The 27,521-nt window shown below is 38.4% G+C and overlaps 1 protein-coding gene across 1 annotated transcript; it reads left to right on the forward strand.

Annotated features, from left to right (window-relative positions):
* Positions 1 to 1,110: 1,110 nt before the first annotated feature.
* mxd1 (MAX dimerization protein 1) lies at positions 1,111 to 25,107 on the forward strand. Its single transcript, XM_028457200.1, has 6 exons — positions 1,111 to 2,036; positions 2,712 to 2,811; positions 12,491 to 12,520; positions 19,549 to 19,663; positions 19,744 to 19,903; positions 20,840 to 25,107. Exons 1-6 carry the CDS (start codon positions 1,970 to 1,972, stop codon positions 21,034 to 21,036), a joined length of 669 nt encoding a protein of 222 aa, XP_028313001.1. The 5' UTR covers positions 1,111 to 1,969; the 3' UTR covers positions 21,037 to 25,107.
* Positions 25,108 to 27,521: the final 2,414 nt, after the last annotated feature.

Genomic DNA, 27,521 nt, shown 5'->3' on the forward strand with positions numbered 1-27,521 from the left:
TCACCCCATCGGTCAGTTCTGTAGAAGTCTTAATAAGGGCTTATAATAAACATGTAGCAGTTTTACAGTGTGTGAATGTGATTGATAAATGACTGGACCAGTTCTTCATCAGTGCAGCACTAAAAGGGAGAGAATTAGTCAAGTCCAGTGTTTTCCAAACGTGTTTTTACATGTGCTTTTCATTTTTATTGCATTTTTTCCAGAAATCTCAGCAGGCTATTTTTTAACTATCCTGTATATGATGAATTTAAGCTATTTTCTGACATGTTGTCACTAGTGATCGATCTGCATCATGATTCCAGATATCACAGCACATATTTAGAGGTCTAGCCCAGTCATTTTCCCCCAGAAAGACGTGAACACGTTGCTGGGTACACAAGGGAACATTTAACAACTCACTTCCATGATAATTTCACACGTCAGTATTTAGAGGTGCTTCTTCTTCCAAAAGATATGAAAATTTTCCACTACATCAGTAATAAACATGTCAATTAAATTTTCCATTTTAACATCAAATGGAATGATTACTTAACCTATAACGGTAAAAACATCTGAATTACACAAATGATGGCTCTAGTAGAAGCTAAAAATTTAAATAGAACCAAATGTTCTATTTGGAAATGCCCGGTGTGTCTGTTGGCTTGTTAAAAAAAACACCTCTAGGAGTCATCTGAGGTAACCCAAATCTGTATCTGTAGCACGGATGTTTTTTTTTTTTTTTTTTTGTAAATTTAACATGTATTAAAATAACAGTTCTCTGACTGGCATGAAGGTGAATGACATTTTCAGTTAAGCATAAATGTTTTTACCTAATAAGATACATTTAAACAGTCATTTTTAACCGAGTTTATAGATCCTGATTTCCCCACAGAAATCCCAAATGCGCATGCGTGAAGATCTATTATGTGATAGGGTGAGCATGTGACTAATCGCACGAGAACATGTGAATCTGACCAATTATTGTGCGACAAAATAAGGCAAACAAATCCACGGCAGCCAATCAGTGAGACACACCGTGAGGCAGCATGGCAGAGGGGCGGGTCTACTGTTTCAGTAGACAGTCTTGCATAAAGCTTGTGGGCATTGAAACCAATAGTTAAAGGGCTCATAACAATTCCAACGATGACGTAATTGGAGAGTACTTGGTGAAACTGGCGCCATTTTGGGGTTATTTAAGGGCTTTCGGGGTGTTCTAGCAAACGGCAAGCTGAGCCAAAATGGCGGAATAAGCGTCCCAGTAACTGTTCAATGTAGCATATCGTGATGATTGACGGTTTCACTAGCCAATAGGAGCTTGGTTTGTTGTGTCCAGTAGCCAATCGTCGCCCAGCACATAGGAGCTTTGTGGTGGAGTGTACAGTAGTTCGGATCAACAAGACTCTGTTTAGAAAGCAGTTTGACAAACAGTCACTGTGAGCGTTCGGAGCGAGACGTAAGCATCGAATAACCAGCACAAAACTATTCAGGCACAAAGTCCAAAACCGATAAGGTTGGATTTAATTGTCTGTTTTACTTCCAGGCTGCTACCTGTGCTGGTTTTATAGCAATTTTGCATCCGATGAGTGTCTGATAACTGTGCAAGTCTTTTATCTTACAGAACCTTTTCACGGGTGTTTTCATCGTTTTTCATTAACAATAAGACATTTTTGTTGTTGCCAAAATCAGCACTCGTGTCATAATTTATATATTTTTTTAGTTAAAGGACGTATTTTCATCGTTGACCTACAACACAACGAGCAAACACCTCATTTAATTACCAGAGATATCTGGTGCTGCGTTCAAAGACCTTTAACTTTTAAAATACCTCCACTGATAAGGCTGCAGGAGTGATTCCTGAATCATCGCCTTTTCGCACCATCGCCGAAGCCTTTTTTGTTGTTTTTTTTGGACAGAGCAGCCGCACCAGGTCGTGTGCAATCACGGAGTTTCCCTCATCGGATTGTTTTAATATCGTTGTTATTTGTTGAAAATGGCGGCGATCACAATGGTGCAGTTGTTGATCGAAGCGGCTGAGTACCTGGATCGCAAGGAACGAGGTAAAGCATGATTATATTTATTTTGTACATTTTAAAGTGATTATGCATGTCTTAAATCATCCCACACATAACAAATGGACGTTCACCTGCATATGTAGCCATGCATCATCAAATTAAATCTATTTTTACCCTGCTCCTGCCCTTTATATTAATTTTTCATTTTATAGTAATTGGACCTTGCATCGGTAATATTAACACTGGCGATTTATACGCGCTGCAGCAGCCTAAATCTCACATCAGGAGACTAAATAACATTTTTGACACATAATGCATACGTGCAAAATGTGCATTTGCACGCCTACTATTCATAATAACAGATGCATATGTGGTAAATGCAGTCAGATGTGCAGGAGACGTTGTTTCCGTGGAGGCCCCTCCTTTCTCGGTGTTGTGGTTTGCTATTGGGGTTTATTTCAGTTCAAGATGACATCATTGTCCAGGCTGAGGAGAGAGAACACTGTATGAAGGTGCTGCAAGAAGAAGAAGTCCACGCTTTCCATGTATTCACAGGAAATGCAACCACAAAAAAAAAAAAAAAAACCACAAACAAAACTGAAGTGTCTCCTCAAGCAATTTCTGATCATATGACTGATTTCTAACCCCCTTGGCGTTGGGAGAAAACAGGGAAAAAAAAATAAAAAAATGACCACTGGGTTATTGTTCATTTGCTTGCAGGAGCTGAGCACTGCTATGCCTCCATGCCACCCCTCATCAGCAGTCAGGAGAGGGACAGCTTGAAAAGGAAAAGCAAAAGCAAGAAAAACACAAGTAGCAGGTAAATGCCTCTCAGCTTCCTGTGGCCAAAGCCTAACACACGTGTTCTGGTTTTTTCTTCTTCTTTTTTTTTCTTGCTGTGACACAAGCTGCCCATCACATCACAAAGTATCATTTCCCTTCCCCCACTGCAGGGTTTAACCAGTGTTGTTTAGTTGTGTGTTATCGTCAAATATCATGCCTGTGATTTATCCCATTCATGTGCTGCTATTAAATCACATTACGAGCAATCACAACTGTTAAAGGTAAAGGCAAAATCTACCCATGTTTCATGTCCTTTTTCAATGAGTAGTATATATTATGTCTCATTTTAGGTTTATAGTTCTGTGTACAAAATTAGGGGTGATAAATCATCAAAATTCTGACAGTTACTTTGTTTACAACACTGCCATGGTGTATGCATGGTCCATATTAGGTATTTGGCACACAGTGAGTAAACTGGCTCTGATACCATCTAATCCTGATGTCATTATTTGATTTAAAATCACAATATAAATGTATTTACTGCCATTCCTCGCTGATCCTTTGCTGTCCATTCAGAGCGCCGAGTTCTAAGAGCAAGTTGGGTTTAAAATGCCGTTTTACCTTTTGCCTTATGTCCTTATTTGAACAACCACTTGCTGAAGCGAACCATGTCAATCAAGGTGACTGCAGAGACATTTCAGTGAGGAGGGCACGTCCTGGCAGCACCTGTCAGCTGCTGCTGCTGCAGCTGCATTGAGTCTGCATTCTGAAAATGATAAATCAGTAATACGAGGACAGATTTATGCTGTGTTTCCACACACCCTCAGTTCTATGTTCTCTCTGTGATTAGATAGTAGTTTTGCAGGGCGAGGAACCAGTACACACCGTCCCCTGTTTAAGTGGTGGATTGGAGTCCGTACAAAATGTTCAGATGTGGAGTCGTCCTCAGTGGGAATGCCTCAGCGAAAAAAAAGATCACGGTTTACTGTCACACTTTGTTCTTAATGATTTCATGTTTCAGTCAACCTGATCACACATAAGGGTTCATATTATTACTGTAACTTTACTGTGGGGTAAATAATCACGTAACATACATTTCATTACGTAGGTCACTTGTGTCAAACTCAAATATGGTCCTGATTAGAAACGATATGAAGTGTGTTGTAAATTACAAACTAATTCAGTTGTAGATACAGTATCTCAGCCCCTCCTAATACAAAAATTCCATTAAAATCAACATTATTTACAGAGTTCAGTTTTCCAGTTGTTATGTTACATGATGGCAGTCATTTGTGACTACATTTTTTTTCAAAATCTTGCAATTGTCCTCACAACATTCCACAAATTTTCCAAATCAGGGACATTTTGGTGAATATCGTGCAGGAACTGATACAGTATACTGGCATGCTTTATCATTTATATATAATTTGTACATGGAAGTGCAAACTGTGGCTCATTAATGTTGAATTTGCTCTTTTTCCAGCTAAAATATGTGGCCTGCTTAAGTTCAAATTGGTCCCTATTTGGCCCCTGAACTAAAATGAGTTTGACACTAGGGGTGAGTATTGGCAAGGATGATGCAACACGATACATATCACGATACTTGGGTCACAATACAATATTATCACGATATCACAATATTACCCGATTAAAATTAAACGTATAGATGAAAAATGAAGTTGCTGCATATTATTATATCTATGGTGTCATCTACCAGAGTGGAGGTGAGGAAGTGGCACAATTTTCAAGGTTTTTATGTAGGAACAGGAGCTGGTCAACATGCCCAGTAGTTAAGCTGCGACGCTGAGATGTGACAATGTCTCCAGTAGTAGAAAACACACGTCCACAAAAATGTGAAAAATATAGTAAGAAAAATATTAATTAAATATCAGAAAGAATATTAAAAAATGGATTTAAAATTGGCACCCAAAAAATCTTGATATATCATGAAATCGAATTTTTTGACACCCCTGACTTAGGTGTTTCAGTGTATAGATTTGACCAATATTTTTGTATAATTTATGAATTGCTAGACTGCAATCCAAACTAATATGTTACGGTTTCATTTATTCAGACAACTTTTATTTCTTTGAAATTTTCTTTGATTTCCTGACATGTTTAGATTGACATTTGGCAGTGGATAAAAGTAAATTTCCTGAAAAGATGTTGTCTGAATAAATACAATCATAACTAACATATAATGTAATTATTTCAAAAATCAAGACAAAATGAACTTGCTGGAAATATATGCAATAAAAACTCCATATTACATAGGATTGAAAAAGGCCATTAGTATTAGATCAAAGGTAGTTTAAAGTGAAAAATTCATCATTTATTTCATGATTATTATTTTTTTTACCCTTTAGAATGTTTCTGTATTTTAAACTTCATATTCTGGGTTTGACCCACGTGTTCCACACAAGGAAATCCCAGCACTCTCCTTTAGCTGATCGTTTCCTATACGTGCTGTCCTCCATGTTATTAATATACAGCACTGACCCTAAATGACACATTGTGCAACAGATAGACCTGGGCAGCCTTAGACGCATGTTCAGTTAGTTTTTTCAACTTGTAACGCTCATATCAGCCTTTGGGACATTGGCAGCCGTCCTCCCTCCCTGATAGTGAACGTGTTAAGTTCCTCTGCTCAGCCTGACGTGTGAATCCAGACACGTCGGAGCATGAGGTGGAACATAGAATGCTTTATGTACACTCCTCTTACCTCAGATAACCTCGTGTACATCCACATTTAATAAGGGCTTATCTAAAGTTGCAGCTCCTCAGTACAGGCCGTACAGTGTCATGATTGTGAACAGTCGCCTGATACTGAATCATCGTCTGTACATTACACTGTGGGGATTTTAGCGTCCCAAACTAAAGGAATTCTACTCAGATTTGTGGTCTATTAGTTATAAATTACACAAGGAATAATTGCAAATATTTAGTTAAATAAGAAAAGGTGTTAAACAAGTACAGCTTTGTCTTTAGCATATCAAAGCAGCTGCAAGCCAGAGATATGTGTCCGTGATATGTTGTGCTAACCGGAGCTTTTAAAGATACCCCCAGCTGAACCATCAGCTGACAGGCTAAATGGAAGCCCATGTTTAGAGATACCGATGGGGGGAAATCTGTTAATAGATTTACAAATAGGTGTCGAAATCCAATGTATATTCAGCGACTGTAAATTATCTACATGTATGTCTGAGCCACGCACAGACACTCGAGATGCCTTTCTGCAACATATGTATACCACAGCACCCAGTCGCAGCCCTCATAACTCACAAGAAATTAGAAAAGGAAGCCACTGATTAGGGCTTTGCAACATAAGAAAAGGAAAGGCAACAGGAAGTTTGTCTATTTTTGAAAACACCAGTATTTTTTCATGTTTTAACACTTTCAAACCATTTGTGTCAAATAAGTTGATATTTAAGTAAAGTCCCTTCGATGGAAGTTTTTCAAATAGTCTCCCCTCCTTTGGACATATGGAGTTATGTAATCTGTGTGCATTGTTCAATTTTAAAGTTTAAAGTGAAATCCTTTTGATTGTCCTCATACTAGCCTTAAAATCTAACCCATACTTATTTTCTATGTGCATTTGCAATCTAGTGTTTCTAAAGAAACTCGGCTCATATTTGTTAATCCAGACATCTGGAAAAACTACCGACTGATGTTCCTCAGAATTTCCTAGTGTATTACTAGGTAAACATGAAGAACAAACATCTGCTTAAATTCCTCAGCATCGAGAACGTCAATTAGACTGAGGAAGTATTTGTTTTCAGAAACTCAGCCACACGTCTTAAAAGCATCGGTCTTAACTTTATTAAGAGTTTCTAAATGTAGTGATTATTCCCCTGAACAAACACATTCAAAATTAGGAATTGTTTTAATTGGATTAGATAGATTTATAAATATTTGTCTGATACCTTTTACTTTCCCGCCAACACAGTAGCTGGGTTTCCATTACCCTTGGAAATGTGCATAATTGAAACAGCGCAATAAAAACTGGTAATGGAAACGCCTGAACTTTGAAAAAACACTCAAATATCGCTAAAAAGTTTTGACGCTTTTATGAGGAGGAATTTCAGACATTTCGATGTTGAAATGCGTCACGAAAGCGCTATGGAAACCCCTTTTTCCACAAATACGTGTCGCAGAACGTGCCAAACCTGGTCACATGACCACTTCTCCCTGAGAAAACATGACGCGGTATGTGTTTCGAGAATTATAATAATAAGTTTACAATTATTACTGCCACATTAGATGACGTGAAACAACAAAGGAATGCAGAGTGTTATAAGGAGGTTTGGACTCGTCCATCTTTCTGAAGCGAAGTATCGCGGGATGAGATTTCATGAGAGTTATGAGGCTCCTCCCCAAAGCAACGTTCAATGGAAAAAGCGCAATATCACTTTGTCGACAATTAGAAATATTGTTTTTATTTTGCTAAAATCTTTAATGGAAACCCATCTATTGTCTAAAATGAGAAAATATTCAAATGTGTTTATACACCATATTGTCTTTGATGTACTCATATTAGATGATCACTTTGGATTATTTAATTTCCTTTTAGATTTCCTGATTTCTTACAGTTTTGGTTGATAATATGGCCAAAAATATTTCATCGTGAGCTTTCACTTCTTTCCATTGTGGTCAGAAAGTTAGAACATGCTCCTGGCTGATTTCATTTCAGACACGTACTTCATGAAGAGAAGTCAGGACTAGTGCAGTAACAAACACCCTGATGCAGAGAGCCACCATGTAAACCAGACATAGGCAACTGGCGGCCCAGTCAATTTTTTTGCAGCCCCCAAAGCAAATCCCCCGAAATTGTAATTCAAGAAGTTGGAAGGAATATGAAGTCCAATAAATTAGACAAAATATATCCCAAAACACACAAAACAAAATGCACAAAGTACACAAAATGATTCATAAAACATAAATTAACAACAAAGACGTACACAACTACCCCTTAAACAAACAAAAGACTATAAAAACACACAAAACAACAACACGCTGCAGCATAACTCCAAAAACACACGAACTGTTAAACCAAATTATGTAACACGACAGGAAAATACAGAAAACAACAACAAAAATACAGAAAGTGACCTCAAAAATTCAGAAAACGACAGACAAATACAGAATAAAACAAGAACACAAAAATACAAATAATGACCCCTAAACCAAACAAAAGGAAGAGAAAACATCAAAACCATTTTCTCCCCCTGCATTAATGCTCTGATTGGTCATTATTCTAAATGCTGACATAAATGTTAACCATGTGGCCCTCGGATCAGATACAGTCATGCTGTGATAGAGTTGCCTGCATAGAGCTGCATTGATGTCCTGATAATTCATTTAATATTCTGGTGTTTCTATTAAGTCATGTTGAAATGTAGGACACTGCACACTGTGTGTGAATCCCTCCAGTTCCTGTTGTTTCCCTCAAGCAACGATGTTAGTGGTGGGGGAAGGGAGTCTTGTACTGTATGTGTGTGTGTCAGTAGTTGTGACACGCCCCTCCATTGCCACACCTCTCTCTCTCCCTCATCTCTCTCAATTACTCCTTTGCTTTTTATATTCTCTACTCTCTCTTTCTCCTCCAACCCCTCCCTGGCTCTCCAGCTCTTCCATTACAGGGAGCATGAGAGAGACCTCCCCCACCTCACACACTTTCTCCCACTGTGGAACTACAGTGCAGTACACTATAGAAATAATACTTGATTTTTCCATCCTCTCCATGTGAAAAAATGGAGTCTCGCCTCCGTGAAACACAAGCACCAGAAAACATGCATTAGGGCAATGATTTTGTGATTTGAGCGTAATGATGATTGGGATCTGACTGGCTCTCAAATAAACAGAGGTATTGGTTAATACAGGGACTGAAAAACAAAATCACAATTTTTTTTTTAAAAATTTCTATTCTATCAGGTTAAACCAACTTTCAATTCCTTTGTTTGGATTAATATGTTTGAACCATCTCCACTAAATTATTAGAAAATTAGACAAATGAAATGCCAACAACCTAAATACAATAACACGTTTGTTCTAAAATGTGTTTCATTATTTTACATCTATACACAAGATTAGTAATTTCTCCATGTTCTAATAAAGAATCACCAACTAAGCCATATTTGCTTTGCCTGTGTTTAAACCAGTAGAGCCAGAACATGAGAAAAACAAGCACATATGCTCCTCAGCAGGGAGTCCTCGGTTTGATTCCTAACATAAAAAAACCTTAAGCTGTTCTGCTTTTCTATGTATTTATAAGAAGAAAAGAAGAAATAGATATGAATAATACAGATTAAAATACAGCTCGGGTGTTGTTGAGACTGTATAGAGTAAGTTTCCTATTTGCGTAAAGGCGAAATCACCCAGAATTAATAATATTGAGATGACGACAGTCAGTAATCATATAATAATATATGTAATACCAATGTTAAATAGTTAATTGACAGGCTAATAATAATCACTATGGTAAACTAATGGTGTTGCTATTCCATTTTCTCCCACTGTAGACTGTGCAACTTTGCAGTTGGCTAACAGTGGCTAACCGCTACTATGTGCCCCTTGCAATTAATTTATTATCCTGGGTAAAAGTCCACATCTGTTGACCATTACCATGGTAACTAAAGGAAGTCCAACCTCATATCTTACAGTCACAGGGATACAGTGGAAGAATATTTGTATACACATAGAAAAGGGACACAATATGACTTTCAGAAACATGGTTTAACAGTTTTCTTGTTTTCTAGTTCACTTACACAAGTTGCTTTCACTCTTTGGTTGCATGTGGTCCAAGCGCAACATCATACAGTTATTATTAGCAGTGAAGTTGGGAAGTTTCTTCAAAGGAATAGTTGGAGAGTGGACTACAGTGATCATTATTATTCAACTACGTGGTCTTGGATGAATGTTTTGCGAAATGATCATCACTAGTGGTAGTGGCCTCGTCTAATCTATGGTGATATAGTGGAATATTTTAGTTTTGGGACGTAAGTGTTCCAGCGTGGATAGACGCTCGGATGATTGAAGGAGGGAAGGAGGAGGAGGAGTGTTGTGTTCAAAAAGAAAAAAAAATATATATATTTTTAGTGCCTGTCTAATTAATTTTTTCTTACATTAAATAATTTAAAAATATTCATTGTTTTTAAGTGAAGGCACGTTAAGTTTATATTAAATAACATCCTTTTTTTTTTTTTTTTTTTTTTTTTTAGGAAGAAATGCTATTTACATCGTTGCATCATTACAAGTTTTCAAACATTCTTAAACTACACTTAAGCTTGGTGTGGAACTATATTTAAATGTAAATGAATATAAACAATAATAATGATAATAATAAATAAATAATTCACGTAATCTGTATGGTTTTAAATACAAAACATGTCTGTAATTGAACAACACTTCCGGTGCCTTCTGAGCATCCTTAGCAACACCCTAGTAACAGGATAAAGCAGGATGCATGTGCCTCGAAACAAACAAACTACGGATTGTTTACGTTAACTGAATGGAGACTGTGAAACAGGGTTCATGCAGATCCATAAAAGGCTCTAAATTCATGAATCTAAAAATAAGTCCTTAATTGTCATTAAAATGTGTTAAGTCAATGTTTCAAAAGTCTTACATTTGAACACATAAGTATGATTTTTATGGTTGTAATTAGTCTCATGTTTCAAAATAAATGGTGATATTCCTTGTTTGTCAAATATATAATTTAGCGTAACAGCAGAACCAACTACAAAACAGTGACGTGGTTACAGCTGGACTCTGTGCAGATGCGCGTCATGCTTGTAGCAACTTTCAGCAACACGGGGAAATGGAAATTTAAAGAAAATTGCCTGTCCAATCAGTTTGTTAATGGTTCTTAATTTTTTGTATTTTTGTTGTTGTTTTATAGATTTCTGGCTATTTTTGTAGTCATCTTGTGTGTTTTGAGTGCTTTTGATTATTTTAGTGTGTTTTTTTGTGATTTTACTGTCAGTGTGTGTGTTTACTTTAGTTGCACGGCTGCACTAGACACTGGAAAAATGGACCCTAACCCTATGTAATTGATGTGACATTTTTCTTCCCCAAATGTGTGGTCAGTCGGTATGAAGTCGGTCTTACATTTAATTTCAAATGGCATTAAAAAGAGTTCTTGACTTTAATTTGACTGAAGCTGTAGGAGCCCTGATGAAAGTTAAGTGTACATTTCTCACTAGAAATGCCATCAAAACGAAGCGAAAGCCACAAGCTCTCTTAATATAAAGCAATTTCGAGTGAAAATTGAACGAATGTCCACCAAGTTTTTCCTTCCTTAAAACAGAGCTGACCGGTGGTCACGTTACCCGACGTCAAGCCCCATAGCAAACACTGGACAAACACTGGCGTATGTGTAGCACAGTGAACAAGCGTTGTCATTCCACGCTTTGGAGTCAGACTGGGTTGTTGCAGAGCCTGAAGTGTAGCCTGAATAATTTGCATGACTTCTCCACTCACGCTGTTACGTCACCAAGCGGCCGCCTGCCCCACACAGGAATGCACACTGGCTGGATTGGACACAGTGAGATCCTGAAACACGATGACACCTCACGGTCACATTGACCCACACACACACACACAACACCAGAGCTGCCAACGACTAGGTTGAGCAGAGCTGAAAGTTACGGGCTATTTTAGACTGCCTGGGGTGGAATAGAGGTTCAGAAACACAGAAGATGGTCTTCCTTATTGCCGTCTGGCCCTCTGGCTTTCACACCTGTCAGAGCTGCACGCTTTACCACAGACAATCGCACTTGACCTTGTTTCTGCATCTGGGCGAGCCTGTGCTTCTTCAACACTGCAATGCAGGAGTCACGCAGGCGGGGTTGGGGTCAGTTATAATTGTAAAAGCGTAATCGATAATTAATTATAATTATAAATGTAATTTACAAAATGTGTTGCTGTCGTAATCGTAATGAAATTGTAATTGAGTTTAGATGATTTAGATGTTTAGATGATAATTAGGAAGCCTAACAAAGTAACCAAAAGATAGAAAAGAAATTAGATTATATATTTGTTTTTAGTGTGTTTTACAGCTGATTTAGGAACCGTTTCATAAGAGATGCTAACAGAAAGCTAACACAACAGGAAGGTTAACTTTTATTAGGTTATTTATTTCAATCTGAGTAATTGGGATTGAAATTTACTAATTGACAATGTAATTGTAATTCACTTTCTGAAGATAAAAAAATTATTGTAATTTAAATGTTATTGGTAAAAAAAAAAAATGCTAGGTACGGTAATTGTAATTGAATTGTAATGAACATGGGCAACTGAAAACGTAATTGTCACTGAAAAATGTAATTGACCTTAACCTATCATTTATTTTACCTCCACTGTATCCCCCACCCCGCCCAGCCCAGAGCTGCATGCACCACAATAACCATTTAATATGAAGGGAGTTTGGCCCCTGACGACTACCCATACCAAGTGTTTCTAGTTACTGTTGCTATGTTTACCCTCTGGCCTTTTCGTCCACGTGCATGTGTGGTCCCAAATAAAACATCTTCAGTGGAACAGGCCTCAGGCTGCAGAGTATTCATATTCATATTCATATGTTGTTTAGTTTGTTACCCACACAGCTTCTTCTTTGATGCTCCCTCTCCTGTGCAGCCAGCAGAGGAGCTTAGGTTGTTTAATCAGCTGCTCTCTCACCATGTGTGGTTCCTCATGTGTCTTTTCTTTTGTCATTGCAGGTCTTCGCACAATCAAATGGAAAAGAACAGGTATGTTTAAAAAAAACAACTGATCTGTGTATCTTCCATAAAAATAGCAGTTCACACCTCCTGTGTCCTCCCCCACAGCAATTCCCTGCAGAAAAGTCTGCATTCTGTGAGCTGTTGGGAAAGATAGTGCCTTATATTGATACTAGATATCAAAGTGAAATCATGTATTCTAAGCTTACAGATGCCAATATTGATACATTAGGTGTTAAAGATAACCAAAAGGTAATATAAAGGTTTTTTTTTTTTTGCTGTTACGTTACAGTCTGTGTGTTTCCACACAACTTGAGAAAACAAAAAAAAAAGGTTTATTCTGATAGTATTCACTGCTAACTGGATGTTTAAATGCATGTATACGTGCATTAAAAAAGAACGAATGAATCACAGCCTGTCATGTTGACCAGATTGTTTCAGTCTAAAACTATTGGCATGGGTTATTACAATAACTTGTTGAGATATATCGCATGTATTAACAACGTGATTGGAGTTGCTGCGGTATGGCTATCAGCAACTACTCTAACTAGAACCACGTTATTTAGTTCTTTTTTTCTTGGCATTATATTTCCAAAATGAATTTTAAAACAAAAAAGAAATAAAAAGGGGGAAAAATGTCAAAATATTTGTTTTAAAAAAGAGCGAGAAGTATAGTAGTCCCACCCCCTCATCACCCTTCCTATACATATTTAATGGATTTATATACAATACTTATTGATATATAATCAATGAACTGCACCAAAAACAGTATATAATTCTATCATATACATCTTCCACTTCCTTGCAATTATTATGACGCCAATTACTAACAAATAATTGTTAAAGAAATGTGTATTTCTTTTATAAATATGTTCCGACAGTTCACTTCATACTGTATATACATGCATATTTATAATCAACAGATTTAATAAACAATAAACAATAGTTTCATGTATATAACAATGAATAGTCGCCTTCATTACGATATGTGATTTCGCTTACTGTTTAATTATTAACAAATAACAGTTATGTAGGTACTGTATATATTACAGGTATAGATATATTTCAGATTGGCAGTAGTGTAGGAAAATGTGTATTAGATTGTTTGTGAAACCTGAGTTTCATTAACAGTTAATTAGAGGGTGATTGTTAGGACATTGACGTTTAAAGGTACGTCTGCTGACTGAGCTGAGTAAAAGAAACCTTCATAGCAAACTAATGATGAATCACCTCATGCATTCATACTGGGATTTACTGTAACCAGTTTACTACAATTCATAATGAACTGACAAATTAATTGACTTCCTGTGCAACCTGCTTTCTTTTGAATGCAAGCGCACACACATCATAGTAGACAGACGAGACGAGCTGGTTTGATATTTTCTTCTTAATGCTTTTTATTATAGAAACGTTTTTCTGTTTGTGTTCACCTAAACACTGACGTGTGTAGTGGTATTTGTCGAAGCCTTATTGTATTTACGTAAGACACCACAAAGGCCTCAGATAACCTCTGACAGTCACGGCCGTCCTCAGCTGTTTTACGGCCACTGGTGGTTTTACTGGGACGCCCTCACACACACAATGAGCTGCATACTGGGCACGAATCAAGGACAGATCAAATGGAAGTGAGACGGAGAATTAATGCCAAGGGTTTACAGCTTAATGAGACATCCACGCTGTTGGACTTCAACCCTGTAATGGAGAAGTAATGTCTTTTCAGCTTTTTTTTTTTGTAGCCTTAGCATTTAGCCAGTGTTTTTAGCTAGCATTATAGACTACAGCGCCATTGTACTACAATGAGACAATTAGTTTTTAATCAGAATAAAGTCCATAAAATATAAACGCAGAAATCTATAAACACTTTATATTAGGCCCACCTATTAACCATTAATTAGCTGCTTATTAGCATGCAAGTTAGTAACTCATCGGCTCTTTATACGTTGCTCATTATTAAGTACTTATTAATGCCTTATACTGCATGGCTTATTATACAACCAGTAAGCCATTAACTAAGCATTTTCTCCTAATAACCTCAGATTTATTGCTTATTAGTAGTAAGTAAGGAAGTCGTTTTATATGAATTATGATATAAGGTGGTAGTAGCACAAGAATAGTTATTTTCTCTTAATAACACTTAATGAATATGGCCTGTTCTTGCATAACAACACACAAAACTACAAGTGTTAATAGTGTCCAAATAACTCTGAATGAAGTCGTTAAAGTGACATCTTGATCATTACTAGTTCAGTAGTAGTTGTACACCTGTTAACCAACACACGTTCCCTAATCTAAAGTTGCCTCCTTTTCACACTAAGTTAATATATAGGTAACATTTTATATTAAGGTACACCTATTAACCATTTTTGTTGTTGTTTTTTTAAACAAACATTTGAATTAAAAAGGGTTAAGATACAAATAGATAATAGATATAGTAATATGAAATATGTATATATATATTTTTTTAAAGGAAACCTAGGATACAAATTTTATTTTCCTTGTCACAAGCTTTAGCTCTTTCCTATCAGGAAGACATTGTGTTGTTCTTGAAATATTCTCTGTAGCTTCCTGATACCTGTGACATGTCTGAGTTGTATCAGGTGACTGTGGTGCCCTTTGGCTCCTCAGACGTGCTGATCTAGTTTCAGTGAGGTGCTGCTGAGCCATCCTAAAACCGTTGCTAGATTTATGTTCTGCTTGTTAGACAGTAGTCAGTTATTTAATGATTCTACATGGGTCACCAGCAACAAAACTCAACTAGAAACATTTCAGTCACAAACGCAGCCAATGCATTTCTGTATTGTAAGTAGGAACTACCAAACATGTTTCAACACAGGGAAAGCTTGCATGGATAAAACAAGGCATGGAACAATGTTTTAGTTATGAGGAGGCTTTGCAAACCAACCAGGTTCAAGTCTGTAAATAATAATAATAATAATAATAATAATGTGCTTCAAAAGCAACAGTTGTGGATCCAACCTAAGCTACAAAACAAATCCCAAATTAAAATAATTAATCTATTTAAAAATAATAATGATAATTTACCCTGTCGGTGGTTTTGATTCAATTTCCACATTTTTGTCTTTTCGTGCTGATTGGAACAAATATCAAAGTTATTTTCTCTAACTGTAATCCTTAACCAGTGTTTTTCAACCTTGGGGTTAGGACCACATGTGGGCTCGCCTGGAGTTTAAATGGGATCTCCTGAAAATTCTGAAAAAATAAAAAAATTCTTAATCTTTTTTCAATTAAAACAATCCACAATCTTAAACAACTGTATACTATACTTTCACTTTGTCATTCTAGTTCAACTAAAATGCAGTAAAAAAAAAAACATCTGAGCTGGCATACAGTAACTCCGTATGTATAAAACAGTATAACAAACATAGAAAAAAACAAATGTTGTTGGGGTGTCCAGAAATTCTTGATATCAAATGGGGGTCACGATCCAAAAATGAATAGTTTGTTAGACTCCAATCACTCATTTAGGAGTCTAATGGCAGAGGGGAAGAAATCAAATCCCTTCTTTGTGCTGTGGCATGTTGACTGTCGTTTGGGAAAAAAAACACACATTTGTTTGAAAATTATTGTGTATTTAAGATAACATGTTCTGTGTTAAATTAGGCCATGAATATGAGGGTTCAGGCCTGAGGTTGACACAATCCTGTAGCCCAACATCTGTTTTAACCAGAAAAACCTGAAACCCTTGAGCTTGTTATCCCCCTCTCTCTCGCTCTCTCTCTCCCTCTCTCTCTGGCTCTCTCTCTCGTTCTCTCTCTCCCTCTCTCTCTGGCTCTCTCTCTGGGTCTCTCTCTCTCTCTCTCTCTGGCTCTCTCTCTGGCTCTCTCTCTCTGGCTCTCTCTCTCTCTCTCTATGGCTCTCTCTCTCTGTCAAACATCATGTGACCCAAACTGTTTAAGTCAGCTCCTCAGCGCTGGTTATGTTTAACAAACACTTGCAAGCCCCGCTGATCCCTTATTATGTCAGAACAACATTGGCGAGGACATTTCCATGTTATGTAATGTTGGTCTGTCTGCCCTTTGAGTTGGCTGGGAAGCAGGCTCTTGATTTCTGCTGCTCTATTATGTGTGTGCATCTGATAACGTCATTAATGCCCATGCTCTGAGCAGGAGTGAGAAAATGTTAGAGAGTTGCAAGACTAAATCAGCTATAGGTTTCTTATAATCTGTGTTTCTGTTCTGAATGGTGCATGGCGATGCCTCCTTCACTGAAATCCTGCTGCAGCCTGTAAATGAACATGCAGTCCTCAGCTGTACAAAGGCAAAAACGAAACCCTTTTAGCACTCGCCATAACCCAGTATGACGCACGCATAAGGCCACCCACTCACCCACACAGACAAAAACTAGCACGCCAGCACGTACACACAAACTGGAGGTGTGTGTGTTGTGTAACAGCAGGGCCAAGTGTTCACTAACATCATCCTGGGCCAACAGCCGACTGCTGAGGCTGTTTGAATGCAGGATAGGATGGGTGACATGAATAATAAAGCAGCAATAAACAATCACACCAGTTATGTTTGGACGGTGACACCATTTGGAGCCTGAACAGTGCTAACTAGTTTGTTGCTAAGCAAAGGGAACCAAATAGTAGGGCTGCACGATTTTGCCCAAAATGATAATCACGATTATTTTTTATCAATATTGTATTTGATTATAATCATGTTTCTTTTGTACTCCTTTCAAATAAACAATATATGAACAGTTTACAGTGCAAAATGAAGCTTTAAATGAAAACTTATGCAAAAAAAAGAAATTTCAAATGTACGAAGGGTTAACTGAAGAAATACATTATTACAAAGTGCTTTCACGAAATGCAACTCATTGGAAACCATTACAGCTCTCATCAATCCACCAAATACTTCAAAGCTGACCAATGGTTGAGAAAGTGCCTGCTTTGAACTGCACCAGAGCCCACATTTAAAATGTGAATATTGCAGACGATCAGGTTAATTTAATCGTTGCAACCAAAATCTTGATCATGATTACAATTTGATTAATTGTGCAGCCTTACCAAAAAGCCACTAAAAACAACAGTGTAGAAATAATATAAAATAAATTAGTAGTGCAAAGTCTGTTTGTCAGTCTATAATGTAATATTTATCTGAAAAAAATGAATAAATAAAAGCACGATATCATGAATAGGGGTGAGAATTGGCAAGGATGTTGCAATACAATACGTATAATGATACCTGGGTCACGATACGATATTATCGCGATATTCTACCCAGTTAATATCGAAATTAAACGTAGAGATGAAAAATCAAGTTGCTGTATATGTTCATCAGAAGATATTGATCATTCAGAGGACAAATTGAGTCAAAACTATTTGCTTCAAAACATCCTATTATTCATTATTAGTGTTTTTGCACATTTTCACTGAAAAAAGAAATGCAGTGTTACACACTCCATCATGAAATGAAGTGCAACATGTTCCTTTTCACTGAAACTGTGTAGAAGTCTCAAAGTAACCATAACAACATAATGACAATATTGCTGAAATACACAAAAATATTGATTAAATTATATATTTTTTTTTTTGTATTAAAAAAATTGATAAAAAATCAGCACCCAAAAATTTGCGATATATCGTGAAATTTATTTTATTCACACCGCTAATCATGAAACAATCAAGGATTAGTAAAACAGGCTAGTATTTTTAAAGTTTTGTCAACCCCAAAGTTGTGGTTGACAAATACAAAGTTTTAAAAAAAAAAAAGGCAAAACGAAGATGTAATAGAGCAACAAACCCACATGTAACTTCAGTCTTATGCTTTTCACTGTCTAATTATACCTCAGCTCACTTGATGTCTGAGTCTAAGTGTTGAAATCTGCGAGACACTCGTGGATGGCATGAAGCATCTGCTCTGATTCAGAATTTGGTCTTACTGAGGTCTGCAGTAAACGATCATTTCAATAATCAATTAATTTTGCCATTTTTTTTAACCAATTAATTAATTAATCATATAAGATAAATCACATGTTTTACAGTCTTTATTCTTTTTGATCATATTCCTTTCCTTAACAGATTTATTTATGATACAAAAATCCTTTTCAGCTCTTTTTATTGCACAATACAAAAAAACGGAACTGCTTAAAAGTTTCAGAAAAAGTTTGTTGAGTCTTTCCTGTCTTTTGTTTAATGTGTAATGGTCCCACACTTTAGACACTCGCTGTCTTTTTTTTTTTTGTACATTTTTTTGCCGCTATTTTGGCTGAATGCTTCATGCTTTTTTGGTAACCATGGAAACAGTTCAAAAGTGTAAGTAAGGACAGCGATGTTTCATAAAAATCAGTCCGGGCGCAGTGCAATGTGGCAAGGAGCTAAAATCAGACCCATTGGCTCAGGTTACATTAAATAAACGATGCATCTACTCGTATAATTTGCATCGACAATTTTTTTAAATTGGGTTTAGTTGACAAATTGTTTCAGTAATATGTTATGGTTTCATTTATTCAGACAACCTTTTTCAGAAATTTACTTTGAAATTTGCTTTTAAGTTTGCTTTGATCTCTTGACATCCACAATGTACTCAGAAAAATCTCTGTCTATCAGAAAAGGTATTATATATATATATATATATATATACACACAATTAATCCTAGCTTTCATTCTTGTGAGGTTTACTGAGAGACAACTTTTTTCAAGAAATTTGCTTTGAAGTTTACTTTGATCTCCTGACATGTTTCGACTGCCAACCATCAGTCTTCCTCAAAGGCGTCTGCTGATCTCTTTGATGTGTCCTCATGAGTTATTCCTGGGCGTGGCAAACTTGACAGTTCTGTCAGGCTGGCCACGCCCCCTATGGCTCAATGGTCTCTGGAGAAGAGACGAGTCCCAGGTGTGGGAGAGTAAAAATGTTCCCAAAGCGATCAGCAGACGCCTCTGTGTAAGACTGACAGTTTGTAGTCGAGATCAAAGAAAAGTTCCACATGTATGAAACGTATCATAAATGAAGCGCTGTGTGTGTGTTGTTACTAAATCTTTTATAAAAGAAATATTTAACTACACCTCCATCTTTTGTTCCTTCTTTTCTCTGTAGACGGGCACATCTACGGCTGTGTTTAGAGCGTTTGAAATCCCTTGTTCCTCTGGGACCAGATGCCAACAGGCACACCACCCTTAGCCTGCTGATGAAAGCCAAAGATCTCATTAAGGTGTGTGCACGCATGGTACCACGTGGATGGCGCAAGTACTGCTGCTAAAGGTCGTTTCTCTTTCTTTCGGTGCCCTGCAGAGGTTGGAGGATGGCGACAGGAAAGCTCAGCACACCCTGGAGCAGCTACAGCGGGAGCAGAGACACCTGAGGAGGCGTCTGGAGCAGCTGGGCGTGGAGAGGACCCGCATGGACAGCACCGGCTCCACCCGGTCCTCTGAGAAGTCTGACTCGGACCAGGGTGAGCCTCTGCAGCAGCTGTTTTACTTTAGATCTTAATTATAGACGAAAACTGCATAGAAGAGGGAAAGAAATGTGGAAAATAAAGTAAGCAAACTATGCCTTGGACCGCCATTTTAAATGAGTGCTAATGAGGAAAAAACATCCTAAAGAAGTCCTAAACTCTGAAACTAACACTACATGTATATAAGCTTTAATTTGAAAGTGAAAACTTAAGGCAAAGTCCATCCCTGAAGCTTGTAACTCTTCACCGTGAGGGGCAGGAAGATGAGTTGATTTATTAGCATAAATAAGGTCATTAAGTGTGGTTCGGTATCCTAACCCTTTGTTACTGTAACCTCCCCTGATACCCCAGAACCCAACTCTTCCCCAACCCTGCACATCCCGTTATAAGCATGTTATCTTTTATATCCATATTTTAATTATTTATTTTTATGAAATTTTGAAATTGGGTGGGGTGATAATCTGGTGTTTATTCTCACAGGAAGCTGCAGACCCTTTCCTATTTTAATAAGCCCCGGACTGTTTTATTGGAGTTTATCTTTTACTTTGTTCTTTTAATTCATCCTTTAAATTTTTTCTTTAATTTTGATTTTACTATTTTAAGTCTACCGTAATAGGGAGGGGGGTGGGGTTCCTTTAGCCTGTGCCTTTAAACTTGTCTATCCCTACCTAACCCCCAACATAGCCCCAAAGGTGTCATCATTTAGGAAAAGGAGTAATAATTTAGGAAAAAAACCATTAATGTCAGCCTTCATGACACCTTATTAATGCTAATGACAGCATAATGTTAGCCTAATGTATAAAACTTCAAGTAAAGTGTACCATATTTTCTATATATATTTCAATGATTTAGAGAGGTAAAGCTCAGATGAGTGTTTCTAATCGCTAATGGTATGAAGCTCTCTAACACGGCTGAGTTTTGTTTAATCTACAGAGGACTTGGACGTGGACGTAGAAGGGACAGACTACCTGCTGGGTGATGTGGAGTGGAGCACCAGCAGCGTGAGCGACTCAGGGGACGAGCGTGGCAGTCTGCGCAGCAGCTGCAGTGATGAGGGCTACTCCAGCGCCAGCCTGCTGCGTCTGCAGGACAGTCAGGAGAGGGCCAAGCAGCTGGGCTGCAGCCTATAAACAGCAGTGCTCACCTAAACTCCTCTGCCCTGCTCCCACCTCACCTCCCATCCTGGGCCGAGACTGAGGCGTCGTTCTACCCCTGCAGAGACTTCCATTCAGACTGAAACGCCTCCGAGACACCCAGCCCATCATCGGCCCCAGCGGTCAGTCTTTTTGGTGTCAACCACTCTGCTCTGCACCAATCAATAGAGTGGGATTTCAAAGACACTCCGCCCCCCCACTCCCCTGTCTATCAGATACACAACTTTCCACCAGAGAATGTTACCACACAATGTCCCACTGCCTCTTTTTGTACGCCTCAAGAGCCATGGGAAGCACTTACAAGATTTCACCCTGTCACACAGGCACAGACATGTGCACATGACCACACTCCCTTACCTCCCCCCTCCATCACTCCTGGTTGTCCAGTGAGACCTCCCAAAGGTGTGACACTGACATGACAAGGGCTTTTTTGTGCCCCGCTCACCAGTAAAACCATCTGTGCATGGTACTTTGCACTTAAGAAGCTTTTGTAATCCAAAACTGTCATCTTTTTCAAACATTGTCTCTTACAAAGGTCCCTTTTGCAGCTATGGCACTAATGTTACTGGATGACGTGAGTGTTTGAAAAATATGTCAGTCAGCAGACTTTGTGGACTTTAAACCAGTCTGTGTGTGGTGTTCAACTGTCGGGGTCGACGGCAATACGTCCTTTAGTAACCAGGCTTTGGCAGGCAAGCTCGCAACCACCCTGTAATTTAAAGTCCTGCCGTTCAGACGAGGAAAAGCAACAAAAATCAACAAAAAAACTTGTGCAGCATGAGATTGTGATGGGGTAAGGGTCTGTGGGAGGGATCTGTGGGTGGGTTTGATGTTTTCTTGCTTCTCTCTGATGACGGTGGCGCCTTGCATCTCTCTCATGTGTGTATGTCACCTGGCGACAACAGTGATTGCGGCGCGTGTGCAGGTTTGGCCATTTTTACCACCAGCCGCTAAGTATACAGGCTTAAATGCTGGAATATTTCCAGCCGGTGCTGGCGCGTTTTTGCACACTTACTACCTTCACTGCCCCGTTCGCCAGGTATCACCAGGAAAAGGGAGGAGCTTAACTACAGCGAGCAGTCGAGAGACTGAAGCACATTCCACTTTGTAGAGGATGAAGACGGGCAGGCAAGAGCAACAGCGTTATTGTATCGCGAGGGAACGTTTCTGCCAATTAACGATGAGATGGAAGGTTGGACACAAAAAAAAAAAAACAGGTTTGACTTATTAGCGAGATCACAGAGATTTAACAAAAGAAAACCTGTGTTGACATTTGAAAAAGCACTAAAACGTGAAAAACCACTGATTTCTCTGCTTTGCCTTGCCTTTAAAGCTATTTATTGTTTTCTGCAAAAATGTACTCCCATCATTGTAAAATAGTTTACAGAGAGATCTCTATGTCTATCAGCAAATGTATTTATTAGATATACTAAATATATAGATGAATATATGAAATATATATATATATTTAATTAGTCCTAGCCTTTGTTCTTGTGAGGTTTACTGAGAGTTTGATATATGTAGTTTGTTTGCACAACCTAGTTAATCCATAGAATATCTAGAAACGTCTTTTGTGCCTCGATGCTTTTGTGTCTGATGAATTTGGCACGTTGCTCTATAGAAAATAACATGTTTCAGTTGTGGTCGATTCCAACTTTTAGCTGTTTTTAAAAAAAACTTCAAAAAGGAGTGACACAGTGGAAAAAAAAAATGAGTGAAAATAAATTTAAAAAACAGAGGAGCATTGGTGGTTCTGCTCAGGGGTGGGGTTGGGGGGGAGGGGATATCTGAAGTCAATCCGTCAAAACGTCTGCTCGGCCTTGTTCCAGGGACCATTGTGGATTTTCTTTATCCGTGAACGTAAAAATCCTCTGACCTGCAGTACAGCAGCAGACCCCAAACTAAGCTAAGATCTCAGCTAAAGCTTGACGAAGATACCCCACCCCCTCTTGACAAAAACAAAAAAACCAGAAAAGGAAAAAGACAAAAACAGATTTAGGATTGTTTAGTCTTTGAATGTGGAATGCTGCTGATTTTTTTTCGAAGCGCAAAGGAACTGTGCAGCCAGTGAAAAATGTAATGGGTATGGGTGGGCAGGTGTGTAAACTGACAAGCCATCTGTCGGTGTGTGCATGGGTAAACCGAATGTGTGCGAGTGTGTATGCGTGTGTGTTTATTTCGTCACTGTCTTCAGAGAGATCTGTTGTGGGGGTTGCTGTGTGTAGGGGAGGGTGGTTTAAAACAAGTTGTGATGTTTCTGTTCTGGTTCTCTAATGATTTGCTTATTTGTAAAATGCGAAGAAAAAATAAGAACAATTCAACTTATCCAAACCCTTTTTGTGTATCGACCTGTTAAACCCTGTCGGTGGGAGTTCTTTCTTTATTCACGATCTGTTCGGTCTTCCACCAACTGTGTGCGCGCGTGGGTTTGCCAAGTGAATGTGTGTGTGTGCGTGACTCCTTCCTCCACATGCTGTGTTGCTGTCCAGGGAGAGGTGTGTGCGTGTCGATTGTAGTTAAGGAATGACGCAGGAATCAAACCTAGATTTAATATAACACCGTTGCTTTTCTGGGTCCCTTATTCAAGCGTAGCTGTTGGATGGTATAGTACCAGGTTCAAATCAGGTGGATGTTTCTCAGATACCTCCAGCTTCCTGTCACAGGCCGAAAACTCATGTTTAGTATCATAGTTACTCTAAAATGACTATTCATTCAATAATCTTACAGATAGCTTTTATCTCTTTCCCCTCCAGTGCTCCCTCCTTCTCTGGATGAAACTAGTATAAACGCCGGCTTAGGTTCTCCACTTATGACTTTTGAAGTTACAAGTCCTTAGTTTCCGTCATGCAACAAAGTGACAATCCTTCTCGGCAGCTAAATTCAGTTTTTGAAGAGTAGAGTTACTGGGTGAGACGTAGTACACCCTTGAGAGGTGTACCATGTCCATTGTTGGGCAATCTTCGATAGATTCTCACAATGAGCTCCAATACTTCATCCACCAGGACAGATTATTATTTAGTGGTCTACTTGTTCAAAGACAAGAGGTGGAGAACGGAATCTACTTTATTTTATGTCCAAGAGAAAGAAAAACTTAAATCTGCTACCTCGTATCGGAGCTAAAGAAATAATATCCAAATAATAAGATAACCTGTCCTAGGCCATGACCAACCACCTATAGAACGTGAGACAAACCGCCATCTTTGGATTCTTGTTATTGCAAACCTTTATCATCATCAGGTTTGCTTTAGTTTTTGTTTCTTCAGATGTTACATTTGTGTGTTGCAAGAAAACTATTATACTTAATAAGCCCACAAACGTTTAAGGACATTTGAAGGAATTGTAGAAAAATGTCAATACCAATGGAATAAAACCTTAATATTTTGTTGAGATCAGAATGTTGCTCAGTAGAAAAGGCAAACGACTCTGTGTCACATGATGAGTCACCCTTTAGCTGTTGCCACCCTCGCTCTTTTTTTTCTTTCACGTCCAACAATACGACTGGGTCAACGGTGCTCTTGGTATATGCCTGAGAAACTAGGTGTGTAATCTCTTAAAGAACAAGGCTGCTCTCAGACCAGTTGTTTAAGCTATATCACTATTAGCATCAAGAGAAGCTCAACTTCACTTGTGTGTTTTTTGGTCTTTTTTGACAATTTGGACCCTGGATACAAAGTGGCGAGCAATGCCTTAACCTAACAAAAACACGTGATGGGTTTGAGTGTTTACCATATTCATCCACTTGTATAACAAAGGCATTTTTTTTTCATTGTGACGCTTTAAAGCGTGGTGCTTTCATGCATTGCCCTCCCACACACACGTCCACGCTCCATGAACATCATCTGCAAAATGTTTGATAAATATTACATTGAAGGTTTTGTTGTTTTGAGAGCTTTTTAGACACTTGCAGAATATGGACAATGTCTAGTAAACGGAGCACTTCATCTGTGGCAGGAAAACAAGTTTCTTTGGCAAAAACTTGTGGAGCAGCAATTTATATTTCCCCATTAAAGTGAAAGAAATAAATCATTTGAAACCCTTGTTTACCTATCTCTGTGCTTGTTATGGTCTTTATTTTTGGCGGAACATGCACATAGTTTAGGTCTAATCATATCGGGAGGACAAACCAAGGCTTTAACCAAGAAACCCTACCCACCAGTTACTCATACAATGAGTAATTTCTCTGTCGCAGATGAATAGACAGTAATGAGGAGGTTTCTGCACATAAGATGAAAAGAAAGCCCCCACAGGACTCGGTCCTCGCCAACCATCCGCTGTGTTTCATAGTAATCTCTTTGCCAAATCCCAGGTTTGTGTGATTACTGCCGTCTGACTGCTGCTTAATAACCAATACACACAAAGCCTGATGAAGAAGAGAAAAGATATAAGGGGGGGATGGGCATCTTGAAAAGCATCCCACATCCCTTCTGGAGCTGTCTCACTGTTGGGGAAAGAAAGGGAACCATGGAAATGTCTTCCCTCTACAGGCATGGGCAGATCTGTGACTCATTTGTCATGAAGGGATATTTCATTACATTAAAATGTTTCTCTGGAACACTCTGGACTCAGAATGTTTCCATGTTCATCCCAAACATTGGAAATAGAACTAGACCACAAGATGAAAAGGCAGAGAAACCATTTGACATATCGGAACTATGGTTTGTTGGCTTGCACTATAAAAAATAAATGATTCTGACACATACACACGCGTTGCTATCAGATAACTTCAAGAACCAACGCTTTATTCAGGACAGACTCTGGGTTTTGTGTGCTAACTCAGAGGGAAAACAACACGCCAACACACAGGGAGGTTTTTTATCAGCGATGACCTCCACAATTTGGGTTTTTCCAGAAGTTAAAGTGACCTAAGTCTGACACCTGTAGAAACACCTTACAATTTGTGCTCTTGTGAGAACAGCTAGCACAACAAGGTGCATAGCTTTGAGGATGTTTTTACACTGAATAATAAGGAATTAATTGCTAATGTCAGAAATGTTAATTCTGTTACTTGATTTGGTTTTTATCTTTGAAAGCTATTTTCACCAATATAGCTAATTTTATATGTCGCAATCTACCTGTGAAAATACATTAGATAAGTTCTCATTAAATAAGCTAAAACAGTTTCTTTTGGAGGGTTTAGTTCCACTTTAAGGTAAGGGTTAAGCATGGTGCTAAATTAGCAAGAAGTCATCTGAGAGCTGCTGATTGATGGATCTTCTTGGTGACTGATAAGTAAATATAAATAGAAATACTTACCAGTAATCTACTGAAATAATGATGAAATCAGCCCAGGAGCTGGATTGAAGCCACAAAGAATTTGGTAGACTACAGGCACATCTTTGTCAGAAAATGTGGTATGTCTATTTTTGGGATTTAATAATCTTCCTATTGCATCATCAGAATAAACCCATCCACTAAAAGACCCTCTAAATGTAAACAGAACATAGACACAACAACGCAGCTTAGCCTGAGCCAAGCCTGAGCCAAGTACAACACGCTCCAGCTGAGTCTATGGACATAACTTGTGTGTGTACGTACAGAGCAGTGTTATTGACAGAGTTGTGTAAGTAACCGTGTTTGTCTGTATGTGTGTCAGGGTCGCAGGCCTACTGACCCACCTCGCCACGTCCTCGCTTGCCAGATTAGTCAAATCCAGCAGCAGCTTATCCGGAACTAGCACAGCCAGCATACTTTGACCTTCGCCTCCTCGTGCTGCCACTGCCAATACTGCATACAAAGCAACAGGCCAAAACAATATGACCACGGGGCTAAACCCTCAAAGCATTAGCATGATCCGATAAAGTTTGCATATTCATCCATGTGTATTTGTTACTACTTTATTGGTAGCTGGTTTTGTCATCACATCTGCAAACAATTGGTCAGTCGGGCAAACTCCAGCATCCCTTTTCCATTCTGTGCCTGATAAAGTGGTACTTAATATAAATTGTTACTGGGTTTGTCAAGAGCAATGGTTCTTTGGTTACCTTCATATACTGTACTTTTGGTTGTGCATACTATGTCTATACCTCTGATAAGGTGCTGCTTTTGGGTGTAATCTAGGGCCACACATACCTTGCCTTATGTTCTTTATGTTCAATAAAGTTACTTTTAAGGCCCCGTCCACATGGAGATGGGTTTTAATGTAAACGTCAAGTCAAGTTTTTTTATCCTTTCTGCCTTGCGTCCGATTTGGAAGCAAAATACGATAACTTCAGAAAACAGGTCCAAGAGTGTTAAAGTCTGTAAACGGCTCCCGCTGGGTCGCCGTGTAGATGGCGTGTACTCATATAGCCCCCCCTCTCTCTTAACCAGCATGCACAACCCCTCACACGGCAACAGTAACAATAGCAACATAGCAGAACCTCTACCTTGTCGTAGGTTTAAAAGCATATCTCCTGTCTTGTCTTTGTCTCAGTCTACTTCTCTTTTCTTTTGTATGTCCTGTTTTTTTGTCGCATGAGTTT

The sequence above is a fragment of the Gouania willdenowi genome, chromosome 9, assembly GCF_900634775.1.
Source record: "Gouania willdenowi chromosome 9, fGouWil2.1, whole genome shotgun sequence".
NCBI classification, from domain to species: Eukaryota; Metazoa; Chordata; class Actinopteri; order Blenniiformes; family Gobiesocidae; genus Gouania; species Gouania willdenowi.

Coding starts and splice junctions, on each gene's coding strand:
- mxd1 (XM_028457200.1), top strand. CDS start 1,970: ATGGCGGCGATCACAATGGTGCAGTTGTTGATCGAAGCGGCTGAGTAC. Junction 2,037..2,711: donor CCTGGATCGCAAGGAACGAG/GTAAAGCATGAT, acceptor ATTTGCTTGCAG/GAGCTGAGCACTGCTATGCC. Junction 2,812..12,490: donor AAGAAAAACACAAGTAGCAG/GTAAATGCCTCT, acceptor TTGTCATTGCAG/GTCTTCGCACAATCAAATGG.